The sequence below is a fragment of the Corvus moneduloides genome, chromosome 6 (genome assembly GCF_009650955.1).
Source record: "Corvus moneduloides isolate bCorMon1 chromosome 6, bCorMon1.pri, whole genome shotgun sequence".
NCBI lineage: Eukaryota > Metazoa > Chordata > Aves > Passeriformes > Corvidae > Corvus > Corvus moneduloides.
This window is the reverse complement of record NC_045481.1, coordinates 20755137-20773464: the sequence shown is the minus strand read 5'-3', so window position 1 is coordinate 20773464 and position 18328 is coordinate 20755137. Positions and strand designations below refer to the sequence as shown.

The 18328-nt window shown below is 37.5% G+C and overlaps 1 protein-coding gene across 4 annotated transcripts in view; it reads right to left on the bottom strand.

The window, feature by feature from the left end:
- Positions 1 to 9314: 9314 nt before the first annotated feature.
- CEP128 (centrosomal protein 128) overlaps positions 9315 to 18328 on the bottom strand; it is a 115590-nt gene continuing 106576 nt past the window's right edge. For 3 of the 4 annotated variants that reach the window (XM_032112431.1, XM_032112434.1, XM_032112433.1), the window contains one exon: positions 9315 to 18263. In XM_032112431.1, coding sequence (XP_031968322.1) covers positions 18157 to 18263 — 107 coding nt within the window. In that variant the 3' untranslated portion in view covers positions 9315 to 18156. The remainder of the gene's footprint in view (positions 18264 to 18328) is intronic. The other variant, XM_032112432.1, reaches the window with a different exon arrangement.

Sequence of the window (18328 nt, the reverse complement as noted above, 5' to 3'; positions counted from 1 at the left end):
GCTAAATCTGTATGACAAACATAGTATTTAGAACATTTTAATACCGTGCTATCAGTAACCTGAGACTCTAAAATCCACACCACTATCCTTGAAAATCAAAATAGAGTCTGACCCAGTAATGTAGCCTTTTTATCAATTTGCACCACAAAGAATTTTACATACAATCTGTTGCCTTTTCCTTTCATCAACAGGGAGAGGCAAGGGTGGAAAGGGTTAGAAAAGGGTATTTGTTTTCCAGAGGTAGTAGCTTTGTACTTTCTTGTCCTTGCCTCCACCATTGTAGGGTAGGTTTAGGCATGGACAGCTTTCCCAGGAGGAGGCCAGTGGGCTTCTTGGTAGTCTATCCCAATGGCACACGTTTGGTGCTCTCGGAGCAGCTCTACTTTTCTGACTGCTGACTTTCATCTGCTGCACCTATGCAAAGGGCAAGATTTTTTCCAATCTTCATGATTCTATGATTTAAACGCTTGGTAGTGCTTTAGCTTCACTCGTGTTTTTGTATTTTTGTGCTGTTGATCCCAACCCAGTTTTTCCTGCCCTTTGCATCTCGTGTGACACAACCACAGTTCAGTTTCAGGGGCTTAGAAGGGAAACTGTGAAGTTGCCAGAATAGATGAAACAAAACTTCCTCTCTGAGCTGGGGGCTCAGCAAACACAGTAGTGCACTGTGGCACTTTGGCATAGCAGCAGGGGCGTGCTGCCTTCCCAGGTCCCCTTCCTGTTCTCAGACTGTACTACAGATTATGCTCTGAACTCCTTCCAGGGTAGCGGGACACTCGACTACTGTCATGCCAGGCAGCCCCAAGGAGGATAAGAAAGGTATTTGCTCTTACTTGGGCAGACCTCGATCATTCCCTTGATTTTTTTGTTCGTTTGTATTTTTTTGTTGCTGCTGTTGTTAAGGGGGGAGAGAACGTTTTCCTAGCCGGAAGGTGAACAAAACAGAAGCAATTTTGCATGTCTTTGCAGCTAAAGTACCTGTTCCAATGCTGCCTGGAGATTTCTTTGAGAGGGGTAATTTGCACCCGATTTCTGTCCCCCTCATTTGCATCTGAGTTTCCAGAGCTTAATGAAACAGAGTTATATTGAACTTTACCCTACTGTTCTTCTCTGCCTTTCTTCAAAGACAACAGGGAGAATAAGGCAATATTTACTAATAAAAAATCCTGAACAAGTAAATGCAACCATTAATTTTATGCTGGTACCTGAAGTACTAAATCAACTCAACTTCCAATTCATTAATCAGGTTTAAAGCAACAGCAACTGAGTGCTATGGCACAAAACTGAATAATCCCAAAGCCTTGGGGAACTGCAATTCACATGACAGGCATGTATAGCAGCTCTCAGCCAGGGCAGCAAGCAAATTATGTGAAATATTAGATACAGAGTAGGCCTTGGCATGGCCTACTTCCCTAGTGTGTTATTTTAGATAATTAAAATTAAATTCTTCATATTTCTTTTCTTTCCTGAAATAGCAAAGAAGGTTGGGAGCAGGATCGATGTTTCCTGACAGCTGTAAACAATCACAGGCTCCTGCCTTTTGAAGTACTTTTTTCCTTCTGTGACTCGTGCATTTGCTTTCAAGGTCTTCCTGTGTTGATTTATTCCCAATTCCCCCAACTGATATCTAATTCTCCTCTGTACTTGGCATGGCTGTTACCCTCAATTACTCACTTACACAAACTTAGAAAAGCAAAATCTACAGACATAATTCAAGGCTCCTACCAGTTTTAAAAAATTCAGAACTGGAGAGTAGAATGGTATCTTACATTCTGTGATGAAGAAAGTGCCACTGCACTCTTTTTCTGCTTAGCCTACTAACAAAGGCTACTCGTTAGATTATTTAATGTCACTTTTAGTGCAGACTTTTACCCATAAATACCTAAAAATATTACTGCAGTCTTTCAGATAAAGCAAGGAGACTTGGGAGTTTAGATAAACCAGGAGTCTTTCTGGTTTAGCCACAGGTCTGCAGCTTTGGCCAAGACAGTCCACATACCTCGAAATTAAAATGAAAATTCAAAGTAGATATCACTCCTTATCTACCATGAAAAACAAGAGGGCAGGTTTAATTACAGGCTTGGCATGTAGGAAGAAAAGGTACAGAAAGACTACGAATAGTAAAACATTTTGCAGAAGTACCAGCTCACTCATGCCATTCACCATGCAAGGGCTCATTATTCTCAAGTATAATACTCATTATTTTATTTACCAACCATCTCCATTGCATCCACAGTGTATGGCATGTAGCATTAACAATATAATAAATAATACTTAAAACTTCATCAAATACACAATAGAGAAGGCAAGCAAACACTAAATAGAGTAATGGAGCATTGAAAAGTAAGCTTTTATATCTCATCTCCCATGTAGCTTCCAGCATCCCACTGTGACATTGTTTCAGTACTGAAATAAATGGAACAACCCCTGTTGTGTCACCCACATCAGTCCTTCTGGCACCGTGGCGGATACCGCTGTCAGCACCGCTCCACTGAAGAACAGCCCCTCCCTGCAATAACCTCTCCACTGCCTGTAGCACAGGCATGGCTAGAAGTAGGTCAAGACTCCAGTGGTCATAAGAATTGTTAAGGAGGAACACTCCTATATTCCACAAAACAATGGACTTCCCCAGAACCATTAAGTTTGAAAAAAGTGGATCCTTCAGGATCAGACAAGGAAGAAAACACTTCCAGATAGGCAGAGATGAGAGGTGATTTAAGAGCCCAGTTGTGCGCAGCAGTGGCTGTTATTTTGCAGATTAAATTTTGTGTATGCTTGAAAAAAATTTTAGGTTTGCCTGCACTCTGTACTATCTCACAAAGGGTAATTCCTTTCATTCATCTAATAGGGAAGAAGTTTCCTTCCTAGCTGCAGAAAAGCAACAGCCTCCCCACACATGTCTAACCAGAAAAACAGAGCAAAATGACAAGTTTTGGTTTAGGAGGTTTCTGAGATACAGTTTGCAAGAAGCTGGGAGAATAGTTTGAGGAGGCAGTGCCAGATGCTTGCCTAAACTCTTGCCTAGCAATTTATTCCTTAACAATGTTGGAGACAGGGCACTGAGCTAGATGGACCTTTGCTATGGAGCAATACAGAGTAACACACACTTGCTCCCAGCCTTGAAATTAGCATGGGGACAAAAGCTGTGAATTAAACTTTGTATCTTAAATCACAGTAAATACGATATTTCCTATCTAGGAGACTGCAGAAACACCTTGTAACATGGTACATTCTGAACAGCAATTAACAAGGTTGGACTTGATGATCTTGGAAATCTTTTCCAACTGTAATGTTCCTATGATTCTTAATGATCCTATGTTAGTGCAGTCTGTTGAGATCCAACAAAAGATTACGTGGGCTTTGAATTCCAGTATAAAACAACAATCCAATATGAAACATTAATCTTCTACTGTGAGATAAAAAGACACAGTTACAGTTATTAGTCTATATCTGATTAAACCAGGCTACTTGAGGGAACAGGGAACATTGATTCTTCTCAACTTCATTCAGAAGCTCTACTTTGAAGAAAGCAGTTTTGCTATGCCCCAGGTGTCTTCTGTCCATCCATTCCTTTTGAGCATCCAAATGAGCTAGTCTCATTTATTTTATTAGCCAGACTTATCTGTTCAGCAGAACGCCTTAGTTCCTCAGAAAAAAAAAGTGTTCTCTTAAAACTAGACTGTGCCTACAGGACAGACCCTCCATCAAAGGTCACAGAATCTGTTTCACATGTTGGCTTCAAAATGCTACAGAATAAGACCAGAAGATTCCAACCTCTGTCCATTAGCTAACAACTCCAACAGATCTTTCTTCCTTGTTAAAAAAATCCCATCCAGATGGGATCCTTGTTGCTAAAGCGCTTGCTACCTATCAAGCAGCCACAGCAGAAACTGATGACGAAAGAAACAACTTGAATCTCTTCCTTCCCACATTATTTTTAGAAAAGCACTTTTCGTGATAAAAGAAGGGTCTTCAGAAGGCAGAATTCTCTTACTGCAGTAAGAATTAGGTCACTTGAATTAGAACGTTGTAGGAGGCATATTCTGAAAGCTGACCACATCTACACTGCATGATTATGTCACAGAACTCTTTTGCTAAAAGACTCTTACAGATGATAAAATTCATACAAGTTTTAGAAGTATCAGCACAAATTCATGGAAGCAAAAAGAAACCTCAAGTCCATCATTAACTAGGAGACTATCACCAGAGGTTCAGGAATTCCATGAAATGAAAATTGTTACATGCTGGAAACATACCCTTAAAAACCCGCATCATATATTTTCAAAATTCTCAATACTTCTCCTTGGTATCTGGAGACAGAATTCTAGATTAGATGACATTTTGTTTGAAATGGTACCATTGTTCCAGGGTTTATATTCCCAAAAAAATATTGCCTTAATGTGCATTCAGGTACTTTTCCTTTTTAAGTGAGCATTTGTGTGTAAGCAGTTTGCTCTGAGCTCTGTTCTTGCCAATAAAGTATGGGGAAAGTTGGCTACATCAGGGGTTACTGCCAGCCAGTGACAGCTGCAGCCATAGCATCAAGATACTTCAACTTGGCAGTAATGGAACATGTGGAATAGCTGGAAATGAGTAAGAAAGGTTTCCTTCGTGAGTCTAACTGGCAAGACCCCAAAGGAGCTGGAACATATAATTTGCCCTGGACTAGCAAGAAGCTTCCTTACTGAGCGATTATGTGCATGTTAAGTAAGGACGTGATATCAAGAAGAAAAATCTCTAGTCAATTTGTGACTAATTAACTGCCTTCTGGTAGAAGACCAGAGTAGCTGTCTCCTCCAAGGACAGAGGCTGGAGCTAAAAACAGGAAACAGGAAGGAGAATTAGGGGACAGACTAGAATAGCTGCCAGAGAATGAGCATGAACAAAAAAATGAATGGACAGGTGCATGTAAACAGTCCTGCTGAGCAGAAGGCTTCTATAACTGTGAGAGACTGAAATGTTAAAGGTTAAAAGACTTTAAAAATTGGCCATTTGCAAAAGCAGCAGGTGCTTTGCTGAGGCCAGGTTTGCAGCCCCCAACCAAACAGGAGGAAGAGAGTTTTTGTGTGCTGTGGTAAAACCTCTGATCCGCATAACAACAGCCCAGGTGCAGAGGGGGTGCGCTCCCACCTAGAGAGGATGATCACAACAAACCAATCTTGGTTTAGAAACAAGCTGGGATCTGAGCCAGATTTGAGTGAAAAGGCTGATAAGCAGCAGATCCTTCGAGGTGGGAAAATGCTTTTTATCATGCCAATGTCCTCCCTCCCCATGGGGCTCAGGTGTAAAATTCCCCTCCCCATGGAGCTCAGGTGTAAAATTTCCCTCTCCCCACCCCTGGGAGAGGCACTGGGACATCTACACGTAAGTCTGAAGGTGTTCATCCCTTCCAATAAGGCCCAACTGGCTCAACTATGCAGGTGTGAGAAACAGCCATCATGTCTTAGAAGGGATCATAAACTACCAAAGACCCCAGAAGTGCCCCCAGACTCATTTCTGCAGCCTTCCACCAGAGAACGGAGCATAATCCACAGTGTTGTATCAGTGTAAAACTCCCCCACCAAGGCAGGAACCTGGGTGTTCCCACCTGAACTTGAATGTACTGAACTTTTGAACCCATTGAACTTCTTGTTTCATGGGCTCTCCCCACTTCCAATGGATCAAGACAGCGACCATCACTTCCATCTACAGACATTTAAATTGCATCAATCAAGTATTGTTTGTGGATCCAGGGGTTCCTCTCACTGTCTACTCTTGTCGTTTCTTTCTACTTTTCTTTTTTCCTTACACATTTTCTTATGTGCTATCTTTATACTTTTATATTGTTATATTACTATAGACAATAACCATTACCGCTACATACCTCCTTTCCAGCACAACCAAATTGTTCCAAAATAAACCTTATATATATACACACACACACACATACACACACACTGGTGTGTGTCATTTCACTGTAACACACTCCAACTAACCTATTAACAAGAATCCCAGTTACCCTGCCTCAGGGGTGGGTCCTAACAAATGTTTAAGCAAGACAGAGGAAGATTGAAAGTATCTCTAGAAAAAATTTTCTCCTGCTCACAAATGAGTCCTTTCTTTCAGGCTTGGCCTTAGATCAACAACATGATGGTTTTCTGAGATGCAGCAAATGATGCACAGTGCCTCCTAGGTCCCCAGGAATTATTATTTCCATCACTGCTCAGGTATGGTTGTGTATCTGTACTCTCCTCTCTGCAATGTCCTATTTTCAACTAATTCTGAGTTCTTCCTGTCCAAGATCCCCATCTCACATATTGAAAACTTTTCTGCCTAAGCATATTCAGTTACTCCCTGGGGCACGTCATCTTCCTGCCTTTTTTCAAAGGTTCTTGACCCCATCAGTCTCAAACAAATAAAGCAAATGCATGGGGACTACAAGACAAAAGGATTTGGGAAATGGGAGGTTGCATGTGCCCTGAGGGTAAGATCAACAGAATCAAAAAAATTACTACAAACCTGGCTACAAAATCTGAAAATATATTCTCCTAATCTGCATTATGCTAGCAAACTTTGTTATGCCTGTATTTAGTGGATGTCTTAAAAGTTGAGTTTATTCTATTTCTACCCCAAAACAGAGTTCACCATAAACTAAGAGAAATAACTGCATTTCTAGGCAGGATATATGTGGGAGAATTTTTGGGACCATCTCTTAGTAAAGTCATAGTATAGTTTTTTCTAAGGGACTGTAAGGAAATCAAGCTGCACTCTTATCAGTGTTGTTGGTTGCAGGTCTATGCTAGATTCAGTGTTAGACATATCATTGCCTGTTTGGAATTTTTGTCACAAAACTGACTATTGAAAATTACTATATAAAATTGACAAAATTGATTGTGGCTTGCACTTTGCTGTCAAAAGCTATTTCAAAAACTATTCCAAAATTCTCAGCTCCTGAGATAAAATCCAAATTGTAATTTCAGCATTGTCTATTGTTCTTTTTTCACAGTTTTGGGGAATCTTTTGTGGACCTAGTCTTGTACTCTGGTTTAGTTCCTATCTGAATTTGAGGCACCAGGAGGAACCCAGGGTCAGGCCAAGAAGAAACATCACTTTATAGTTCAATGGGTTCCTGGCTTAAAAAAGAAGCATAAGGTAAGGTCTACACTACTAAATGAGGGCCAGCTGGGGCTTCTATCTGAGGTCACAACAAATGCATTTTTCTGAGACTACAACTAAAATTCTTACTAAACCAATTTGTCCACTCTTTTTATCAACCTACTTTCCTTACCCATTGAGAAGTGTTGTTTGAGCTGTAGTGGTGTGCATTGCCAAGAGCATCAGAGATGTTGATTGACTTGTCTTCATAGTCATCCTGTCTCCTGTAGAACCATTGATGTGTCCAGCAGTAGTTTTCAGGCAGCCTTTTCCAGACAGTAGTATGTGCTGCTTTTGAAATTCTACCCAAGGATCACATTCTGAAGGTATCCAAAAGGAGATTGGAATAAACTACTTGTTTTCACTTGTAAAGAAGCCTGTAGGGTATTTGCCTGCCATCACAAGAGCTCAATTGTCAGGGCCAAGGCTGAGCCCATCAGCAAAGGTCGTAGAGCTTCTGGGACAGCAGATTTAAGAAGGGGGGGAAAGTGTTGTGCAACAGCTGCTGAAAGAGAGGAATAAGCATGTGTGAAAGAAATAACTCTGCTATCACCAGAGTCCAGAGAAAAGTAAGTTTGTTATAAAACAACTGCAGATCACAAAACTATGTAAAATACATGCAAAACTTCTTAACTCCAAAAGACAAGGGAATATGTAATAGAGGAAAATAATAGTAAATAAATAGTAAAATAATTACTGGCTTTCAATAACTGATTTCTCAGTATATAAAGAAACTGTATTTTGGCTTGTTTTGAGAAACCATAATAAGAAAACTTCATTATATGGAATTATGCAATACTTTTTTTGTTGTTGTTTTGGTTTTGTTTTACTTTGTATTTTAAAATAAAATGCAAGGCTTTGTCTTCCATTAAATGCTTCCATAGAAATTCAGCTGTGTGGAACTTCCCAGCAACAATGATTTTTGTTTCATTAAATACTGTCACGGCTCAATCTCTTGTTTAACTGCATCCCATTTCACTGCCTCCAGGGGTGTCTCTTATTTTAGGTAATAAAGAATTTACCATGGAACACAGATAAAGCACACATGGATAGACCCCACTCTGTGGGTGGACATGGTACCTATAATGCAGGAAATAAGCATCTAAGGCAGATGTCTGGCTCTCCTTTTTACTAAATGGAGATTTAAACAATATAGTTAGAGCAGCTCACTGCAATTTGATCAAACCCTAGCTGCTTACTTTGGGGTGAGATGAAGGATGCCACTGATCCTGTTGACTACAAAGGCAGGTTCATTTAGATGGAGGCAGATGTTCTGTTCAGACTCAAGTTCAATGAGATTAATCTTGTTCACACTCTCCAGGAGACTATAGGCACTACAGCCTGTCCTAATTAAGGGCACCTCTGGAAACACTGTCAGTAATGGCCAATGTAAAGACCTGCTCCTATTATAACACTATAATACATTGCCAGATTTTTGGGTCCTTAATGGTAAAAAAATCTTTAACCTAAATACAAATTTTGAATACACACTTTTGAAGAAAACTGTGGTGGCCTGTGAACATACATGACAAGGGACAGAGAGTTTTCAGTAAGACAAGTTCCTAGTGCCACAAGAACCACTTTACGTTCGGGTGACCAGGAAGGCTTCCCCCAGGCTGCATTGGTCTGTTATGTTCATCTACCCCAGTTTGGATTCCCGGGTTGCCTGTCAGCCTCTGCCCCTCGTCACTCCCCCAGAGCTTCCCCATTGGTCCCCGTTCCCTGGTGCTGCCTTTTCCCCGCCCCCGGATAAAGCTGTGAATTTTGGGATCACGCTCCTATTTGCCTCTGCAACCTTCCACAGCGTTGCAGGATTAAATGGTCCTGCGGGAACGCACGCAAATGCCCTTCTCAGCTCTTTGCTCCCGACTGTAACACTGAACCCACCCGTGCTGCTGTGGGGGCACGCGGGACCCCATGGAGCTGGGCAGGGACAGTGTTAGAAACCTACTTATTCTCACAATGAAACTAGCATCTTAGTTTTAAAGAAATATTACAGTAGAAGAAAGAAAACAAAAGAAAAAATCCAATTGCTCCTAGAGACAAGTTAAGAAGAAACTTGGGCAACACAATTCCATATCACACATCTATATTTCACAAAACTAAAAAAGATCAATTACATAAAACAGGCCTTTACAAAAGTTTGGCAACATCAGGTAAATGAATACAGATGGTATGCATTGCTTGGAAAAATAATTTATTATGTTAGTTTACAAAAATGACAAGTTTTTACTTTATACTTTAAATTACAAGTACAGCTAGCAACTTTGATCCTACAAAAGTACTATCTATCTCCTGAGCTGCAATGAAGACTTGCAACCCTGCCTTCAGGAATTGCTTGGAGTAAGTCCCAAGTCAGCAAAAGTGTAACGTAGCTTGATATTTTTGTTACTGCCTCACTGGCTAACATTATAGAGTCTAATTGCAGAAAGTAGGTACAAATGTTAATGTTAAATTAACATACGAACTTTCCTGGTAGAGCCTTAACCAAATTTAAACATACCTGCAGATTGTGCCAAGCTTTCAGTTTGCAGCAACATGCTCAGAGCACAAAAGACAGCTTTCATATACTTCATACTGCAATCACTTGACAAAGTCTCAGCACTTAGTAGTTTGATTGGTACTTAGGCTTTATACATGAGGCTTCATATTGGTACAAATCAGGCACAGGCATTCTGAAGTCAGAGCAGCAACTCAACAATAAAATTGGTGTTCTGGAGTGACATGAGTCACACCTCATGTGTAACCACGTACCTCAAACTTCACAGGTTGGTAAGGACTTGTACATCAAACCAACATGGTAACAGCTCCTCCTTTTATACTTCTACAATGCATTGTTGCTAAACCTGCACGAGGTGTTCTGAAAATCCAACCTGTACACTTAGTTTTATGTGCATCCATGCGATTTACAGGAAGTAATAGTCAAGCAGTAGTTTGGTTGAACTTGATCTAGAGGGCCTCTTCCTACCTAAGTGATTCTAGGATTCTATACCTTTTTAAATTCATTACATACTTCTCAAGATAGTCAAGTTGGATTTTTTTCCTCCTTGAATAATGGAAAAAGTGGACTGCAAATACCTTGTGAAGCTATCTTGAAACAAAAATATCATAGAACAAAATAGTCAAAACTGGGTTTATTTCATGAGTCTTTTGTAAAAAAAACCAAACCAATAGTGCTGGAATTTAGATGTAAGATATAATTAGCTTCTATCTACACACAAAAAAATTCCCATTTTGGGTACTCATTGAATTACTAGATCAGTTGAAAAACTGATAGGAAACAAACCATTTAGTCACAAGGGTGAAATACAATTGATACACATTAACAGATGAACTATCTCTCCTTGGAGATGGCTTCATTATTTTGAAAAAGCTGTAGTACACCACATTGAAGTGGAACAAAGAGCTGCAACGTTTCATAATTTTTCAAATTTCATAAGCTTGGATTAATGTTATTTAGAAGGACAATGGTTTTTATTATAGAACTAACTTAGATTTAGTCTTCTTGAAAAAATAAAAGAACGTAAATGAACTCAAAATTCATTTCTCAGATTCTGAAAAAATATAAAATATAAAAATGACATAGTGGCAGATTATTCTAAATGTTTTGCAGTTTGCTACCAAATTATTTTTATAAGAGCATGTATTTTTCAGCAAGTATTTGTTGCTCATCAGACCAACACATATTGTAGACTTGCAGACCTCCATAATGCAATGAAAAAATAGACTAAGAAAGTATTTCTCTCCCCTCTTCTAAAAGACAGCATGAAATGGTAACTCCACTGATATTACAGACAAGGCCTCTGCTAGCTTTACTGCAGTTAGGATTTCCAAGCATAAAAGGATTCATTTTCTTTTTGACCAGTAAAATTTTACAGTGTATGAACATGTTTATACACGTCAATGTCTATAAGAAAGAGACATAATTATGTGGACAGGATATACCTGATGCCTACACAGCTATTATAAGTCTGAACACACCTTTACATTTCAGAAATCAAGTTTGAAGGAAACTGCAATAGTTCTGGTTACCACAGTAAGATGAACTTCAACATGTATGAAGAGCTGGATTCCTTACTAAACTTTCAAGGACTTTATCTCAAGAAATAATTCAATGTTGAGGAATTTCATTCCACTATGCTTATTTCTATTACGTTAATCAATACAATAAGGTTTAGAAGTATTAAACCGACCTTTCTGACTTCACACCAGCACAGAGACATTTCGCATCCATATAATTTGTTGAAATTCTGTAGATTCCTTGTTGTTAGTTTATACTATACTGCAGTGACAATAGCTGACTGGGAAACATGATGTAATATGTTAAGTGTCACATGAATGAGATGCCTGGGCAATCTTAGTTTAAGAATGTCCCAACCTAAATACTAGTTCACAAGAATAATTTTGCTCCAGTTTTAGGACACCAACTGCAAAAAAACACTGTATTTCATTCAGATGAAATGAACACAAAGGATCTGGAGGAAAATGACTCATGTATCAACTAACTTAATTAGGAGTGCTTGTAATGAAGTATCAGAATTAGATGGTTGGTTTTTTTAGCTAACCCCAAATTAAATAGAAACTGGCAGCATGAAATGGCAAAACATGTTCCAGAAATCAAAAGTGAGTAACATATTTTCTTCTCATACTCTCCAAGGGAAAAAAAAAATAGAATATCAGCATTTGCTAATAAGGACATATAGAAGTGTCAGCCTCAAAAGTGACACACCTTCGAAACCTCAGTAATACACTGTTATTGTATTGACACTCTTACCTACAGTCTACGTATTTTTCTATTTGTTGCTTTCACAGCAGAAATTTGAACATTGGAGCTATTTGTTAAAATACACTGCAAGAGCCAGTATTCCATCTGTAGCATATCAGCTGTCTCTGGTGAATTTCAACTTTGCTATTCAGTGCACAACACACATAACAGACTTTCCCTAAGTATGGAACACAGTTAAGTCTAAATCAAAGTGAGCAAGTTTCACACATTAAGAGATGCCACAAAGTGGGACTGATGTCTGTTGATTAACATATTCAGGAGCTTCATTTTAGTATGTCACTCTAGTGAAATTTAACAAATTACTCGCATTCTGGAAAAATGAAGTGTTTCTTGACTTTGATACTTCATTTTTCCATTTTCAGAGATTTTTTGACTATGAAATAAGAATAATTTGTCTCACTTTTTAAAACTTTGTAGATTAGTTGTTTGTTAATTCATAGACCTCTAATCAATCAATGGACAACATACTAATGGATTCACGTTCCATGGCTAGTGAGCCTCCCTGCTGATGTAGCTCATGCTGAACAAATGTTTCTGCATTTTCTAGCTTTATGACTGCACTGGAAACTGCTCCAGAGGAGACAAAACAAACAGCTCCAAGGTTTCTGATGGACTTGTTGACATTTTGTTAGTCAAAACATGTAACAAAAGTTCTGCCAGCTACATGATATCTTCATGGTTGCAGCTGTTTGAATGAAATGGTGCTGCCAGCGCTGCACCCATCAGTGAAAGCCTCAATAAAAATGGTGCACGTGTTGCAATCCATACACCAAACAGCCACAAATGCAAACTGTTCTCTTGGCCAGCAGCAAAACACAGGTCATCTTCATCGTTTTCCACATAAAAAACTGTGTCACTGGTGGTTTCTGTGAAGAGCCTCATGCCAGAAACATAAATTGGGCTGCTTCCCAGTTCCATGCTTGTTTAACAATGTGAGTGACACAGAAATCCTTTTGATCATCTTTAGCAAATTTTAGTATCACTTTTCAAAAATATTTTAGGTGTCAGCAACTGTTAATCATGAAGGTGATTTTAGTGATATTAACACACTGAAGAAATATACTTTGCAATATGAGTATTTTAGGTTCTACACTAAGCACTTAGACAGATGTCCTAAATTAGGTGTAGTCTCATTTTTTGCCTTGAACCAAAAATATTTAAGGGTTCTTGCAGCAAAGTCTGTCCTTTACCATTTCCTTCTACAAACTGTTAGTAAACTCAATGCTGGCAATCAGAAAATCTAGACAAATGTAGTAAGAGACATATACTTTGTGGAATAATCTTTAAAATTAGACAGCACGTGACCTCATGTTAGTCCATTTACTAAGCAGGTTTTATTTTAGTAAACAAGTAAGAGTGTCAGAATTCATATGAAAAGAGTTTATAAGAAACAACTGCCTTCAACACTAATGTGATTCCATGGGAATATCAACTACCAAAATTATTGACGCAGAGTACGTGAAGAAATGATGGTATGTCTTCTGACATACTAGTGCACTGTAGATGGCAGATGAGAAAATCAGTTTAAGATCAAAACAACTCTGGTCTGAAGACAGATGAAAATAACAGATAACTCAAGAACCGTTGTACTTAAACAAAACACATATCAAGGAGCGATGTCCCTAAAAAAAGATAGCAAAATTATTCTAAAAGAGTGCAGTTCATGTTTTTAAATGTAATAATCTAACATGTTAATAACTATGTTCTGAAAATATTTAGTTCCAAATAGCACCCAAAAGATTCCTAAATAAAATGACTAGAAATTTTAAAATATCATCACTGCATATTTTCACACTACAAATTTTGTCATTATTAGGGGAAGAGAAAAAAAAATCTAATTAATTCAGCCAGAGAAATGACAGATGTGCAACTTCAGCTTTAGAAACAGGAGAGCTGTTGTCGTTAGCACAAACGATAAATGCTGGATGTTGCTGGATTTTAACCACAGCAATCTCCATTTTTGTTGTCAACATTCCCAGAAGCATTGCAGATTTTTGGAGGACTTGGTGATCAGATTCTGCTCTTTTGTACTCCTGTATAGAGCACTAAAATATTCTTCAGATTTAAAATCTAATTTAGTTATTTACATAGAAAAGCAAATAAATTCATATTCACAGAAGTCTAGACATGCCTACAGTAAAGAGTTGAGTTGAGCTAGAGTAGAAAGTACTTAAGCATGTAAAAAAAAAAATTATCCAAGATGGAATTTTATTTAGGGATCACTTTTATTCAGATGTAAATACTAGCTCTAAGGTGTTTTTTAAGCTAAGGCATCAAGAATAAAAGTGTTCTGAAATTATAATTTAATCACAAATTGCTTTCCATCCCTTCTACTGCTGCTTCTGAATTCTACAATTAGATCAAAACCACAGGAATTTGGGTGATGTCCTCCTGCACATCCATTTTTGACAAGGCTGTATCATCAGATATTGACCTGCAGCTCACATTAGTTTCAATATCAATTACTTCTGTGGGGTGACAAGGGCTTAGAGAGAAATAAATTTGTTACTAACACACTGCAGACACGGAGAGTTTAACATAGGTACAGTAAAATTTGACTGTAACAAGCAGTGCCACAAAAATTTATGCATCAATTTTTCTGCACGTTATAGATATGAGAACGCATCCAAGCTGCAAACTTCTCATTTTTAGCCATAAAGTTATATCAGTGTTACAAAAATGCCTACTGATTTCCTTTCAGGGTAGTACTGGCATTTTCATTCATGAAAACCCATTCAGTGCTACACAGTGCAGAGACTATGCCTTGCAAGCCAGAGATGAACTGATATGTAGATTCCTTAGCTCATAAATGGATTTTAGAATAGTAGTTTCTTTGTTGGATGGGTTTTTCATATATTTTCTTTATTTACTTTGCTGTAATAGTTAGTAAAAATGTGGCTGAGCTTTGAATATCCAAGGAGTACTTTCACCATCATGGAAGACTGGCTTCCAACAAAAATTTGAGAAGTAAATGTAAGAAAATAGATTTGTTTTGCACTGTAAAATTTTATTTTTTATTTTTATTTTGACATTTCTTGTTAGGATGACATAATTACACAATAAAAATAAATAATTTGGGCTATTTAGTAAATATAATCTCAAAAGTAATTAAGTAGTCTCAAGTCTGCTGTAAAATGTTAAGGAACTGAAGGGCATAAAATTTATAGCTTATTCATGTGACAACTATTTGACGCTAAAATAGAGGGCCAATGCATTTTTGAAAGCACAGTATTGAAGCACTGTATTTCAGTACAGCATTAAAAGAATGCCTGATACTAGCTTATAAAATCTGTATGTACTTAGTACATACATAAAAGTTTGCCTGATTTACCAAATGCTAAACAGAACAAAGAAATAAGCCATCATTTTTTAGTGTGTGCAATACCACGTTTTTGATTATTGAAAACCACTGCTTTGGGCAAGAACTGAGTAACAGGTCATTAAAGGGTTAAAGTATAAAAAAATCTGGCTACCAGAAGGGACAGCAATTTATAAAATGTGCAATATACAAAAGGTTTTATTTAAAAATTATCTGCTTTTCTACTTTAAAAACTGAAACTGTGCAGAAGAGTATTATTTCAGACCAATATGGAAAAAATATTATTTCTTAAACCACAAAGGGACAATTTCACATAATGTCATGAACGGAACTTTTGCCTTCAGTAAAGAGGAAACAAAATTCACTTTGTAATATGAACCTCTATCAAAGGTGGAAGAGAGACAAATGTTACACGCTATCTAGACTGCCAGGCCAAGAGGGTAAATTTAAGAAAGAATTTCCTGGCTTTGGAGTCCATAAGTCTACTCAGTAAAAATATTTTTTTTTTCTTTTTTTTTTTTTGTGTGGTTTCATGTCTCTTCTGTTCTTCCAGCCCTTTTAGAAAATTTTATAAAAGGATATAAAACTGTTGAAAACCCAGTCACATGGGCAAAGGCAAATATACTAAGCACTGAACATACTTAAAGTCTTAAAGCCAAAATTTTTCACCCAGTAGTAATTTCTGTCCTGTATAGTACAAAAAGAGATCCAATACTTGATGTAATAGTGAGGGAGATCGGACTGCTTATCCTTAGTTTTCTAACAATAAAAAGAAGTATCCTATTTTAGGAATACATATTTCAGATTTCTAAGTTACAAGTCAGGAAAAAATGTATAAATACATAAAATGGTAAGTTTTTTACAAATTCCTTAGCAAAAAGAGAGGACATTACATTTCTGGTATTACTTCCCAGCTCAGACTCTTAAAGACCCATTCATTTACCAACAGGCACATTTATGTCAAGAAAACATCTAAACTTTGGTACAACAGGTAAGGTACACATTTATCCATCAGCAATCAATGCACCAGACCTTGTTACCACATAAGGTGTTTTGAGAGCACAAGTTTACTGTTTCATAATATATTTTAAAGTGACCTTTCTATGTTTTGGCCATAATTTGTAGGTACCATAAGTCTGCAAGCTGGTGACATTTCATTTTGCATTTTTTAATGTTTCAGCAGACCAAACCAGTTAAAATATTTTAAATGCCGTTATTTCCAGCTCTGCTCTTGATCTAATAAAAAAAATGAATTACAAATGTTGGATCCGTTTAAAGTAAGTTTAGTTTATAGTAACTGTGGCTTGAGGTAAACACTGTTTCATGACATCCACACTCTTTGTAGAGAGCAGAAGTTTATTTGTTGATTTTTTTCTTGTCCCTATCATGGCTGTTGAGATGAGAACAGATGGATGTGCCTGTTTTGTTTCCTTGACCCTCTGAATGAGCAGATGTGCCAGAAGTCTGCAAAAAGCCAATGCCAGCACTACCATGCACAGCATAATACACAACAAAAGGTAAAGAAAACTTTTTAACCGAATCAGATTTTTTTTTAAATTTTAAGCAATTTAAGTTCATGGAAAAATGAATGGAGAATAAACTCGAATATTTTTCTCATTTCTGTGTCTGATTTTGATGTTCTCAGCATGTTTTTCTGTTTGAAACAGGTTGAATACAAGGTGATTGTCAAGGAAGAGCACTGTCCAGAGCACCCACAGGAACAACAGAACACTTCATCAGAGTAGGGAAAAAAAATTTTTAAAAACCCTCTTTTGAGATGGCACTCTGTGACCTGTGAATTATGCCTGAGACACCTACAGTGCTAAAAAATGACGGTGTTTCAGACAAGAAATAGGCTTCCTAAATATGACAGAAGTCTGCAAAACAAAATAGTTTGAATGGTGTTAATGTTGCTACAGTACTCTGATAGCTTTGGCAAATCTTTTAAGGCACACTAGCAGTGATCCAGCCAGAAGTAGCTGAAAGGAGAATAAAACAAGAAATGTGAGAAACACTTGCATTTCTTTAGACAGCAGAAAATTCTTCTATGATTTGCTCTTTGAGACCACTGTAATGCAAAACTGTGTCTAATTTGTTTAGAATAAAAATATCTGAACAAATACAAATGTGCAATATTGTATTTCCATAGTATTTTACAATCAATATGACACATCTTCTCTAACAGAGAACAAAACAGAATAAATAAATGAACACGAAACCCTGCTATTATGATTCTCATAGCCACATAGAAGTGCCTTTCAACACTTGATGCAGATGGGTGATTCAGATTCTTTAAAGTGCCTTACCAAGGCCATCTGATAAAACTGTTCTGGCGAAAAGAATAATTCTTATAACACATATATCCTGAACCTGAAACCAAGATATGAATTTTCACTAGCTTTGAGAAAATTTTGTTTTATCACTTCTTTCTTAAATGATTTTTTCAAACTGAAAGACCTATAATCAAAAATGTGTCTGTACAACACTGTATAATGACTCTCATCATAATAGGCAATTTCTGAATATTTTTGCATTATTAATAATGTTGCTAAATGTAATAAAAAAACAAGTGTCAGAACAACTGTATAGGGTAAATAAGCTCATAGCAAAGATTAATGTCACAGGTATTTCACTTCACAGTATTTCAGGAATACAATAAATTTAGTCTAGGAGGACTGCAGAAACAAATACAAGAGAATAGCAAATCCCAGAAAGCCTTTGGTGTACAAGTCCCCTAAATTATCACAAGAGTTCATCAGAATCACTCTTGGTGCTCTTTCATTTGAGTGTTTGGCAATTGCTGAATCATTAAGGGTGCATCGCTCCTATAGCAGATGGAATTACTACTGTTCAAACCCAAAAAAAGAGTGGAATGGAATTTACCACAGAGAAAACTGGTGTGGTTTTGTAAAATATTCTACTGCTTTCCTCCTTCTGCTTGCAGCTTCGTTTCACTAACAGCAACACTAGTAGAATCTTCCTTGGTGGCACTTGTATCCAAAGGAACCATCCCTTTCATAAGTGCTAGAAAGAAGTCACACAAAAAACCTAATTAAGTATCTTCGGAGACAGACATGAAGTCAGTTAGA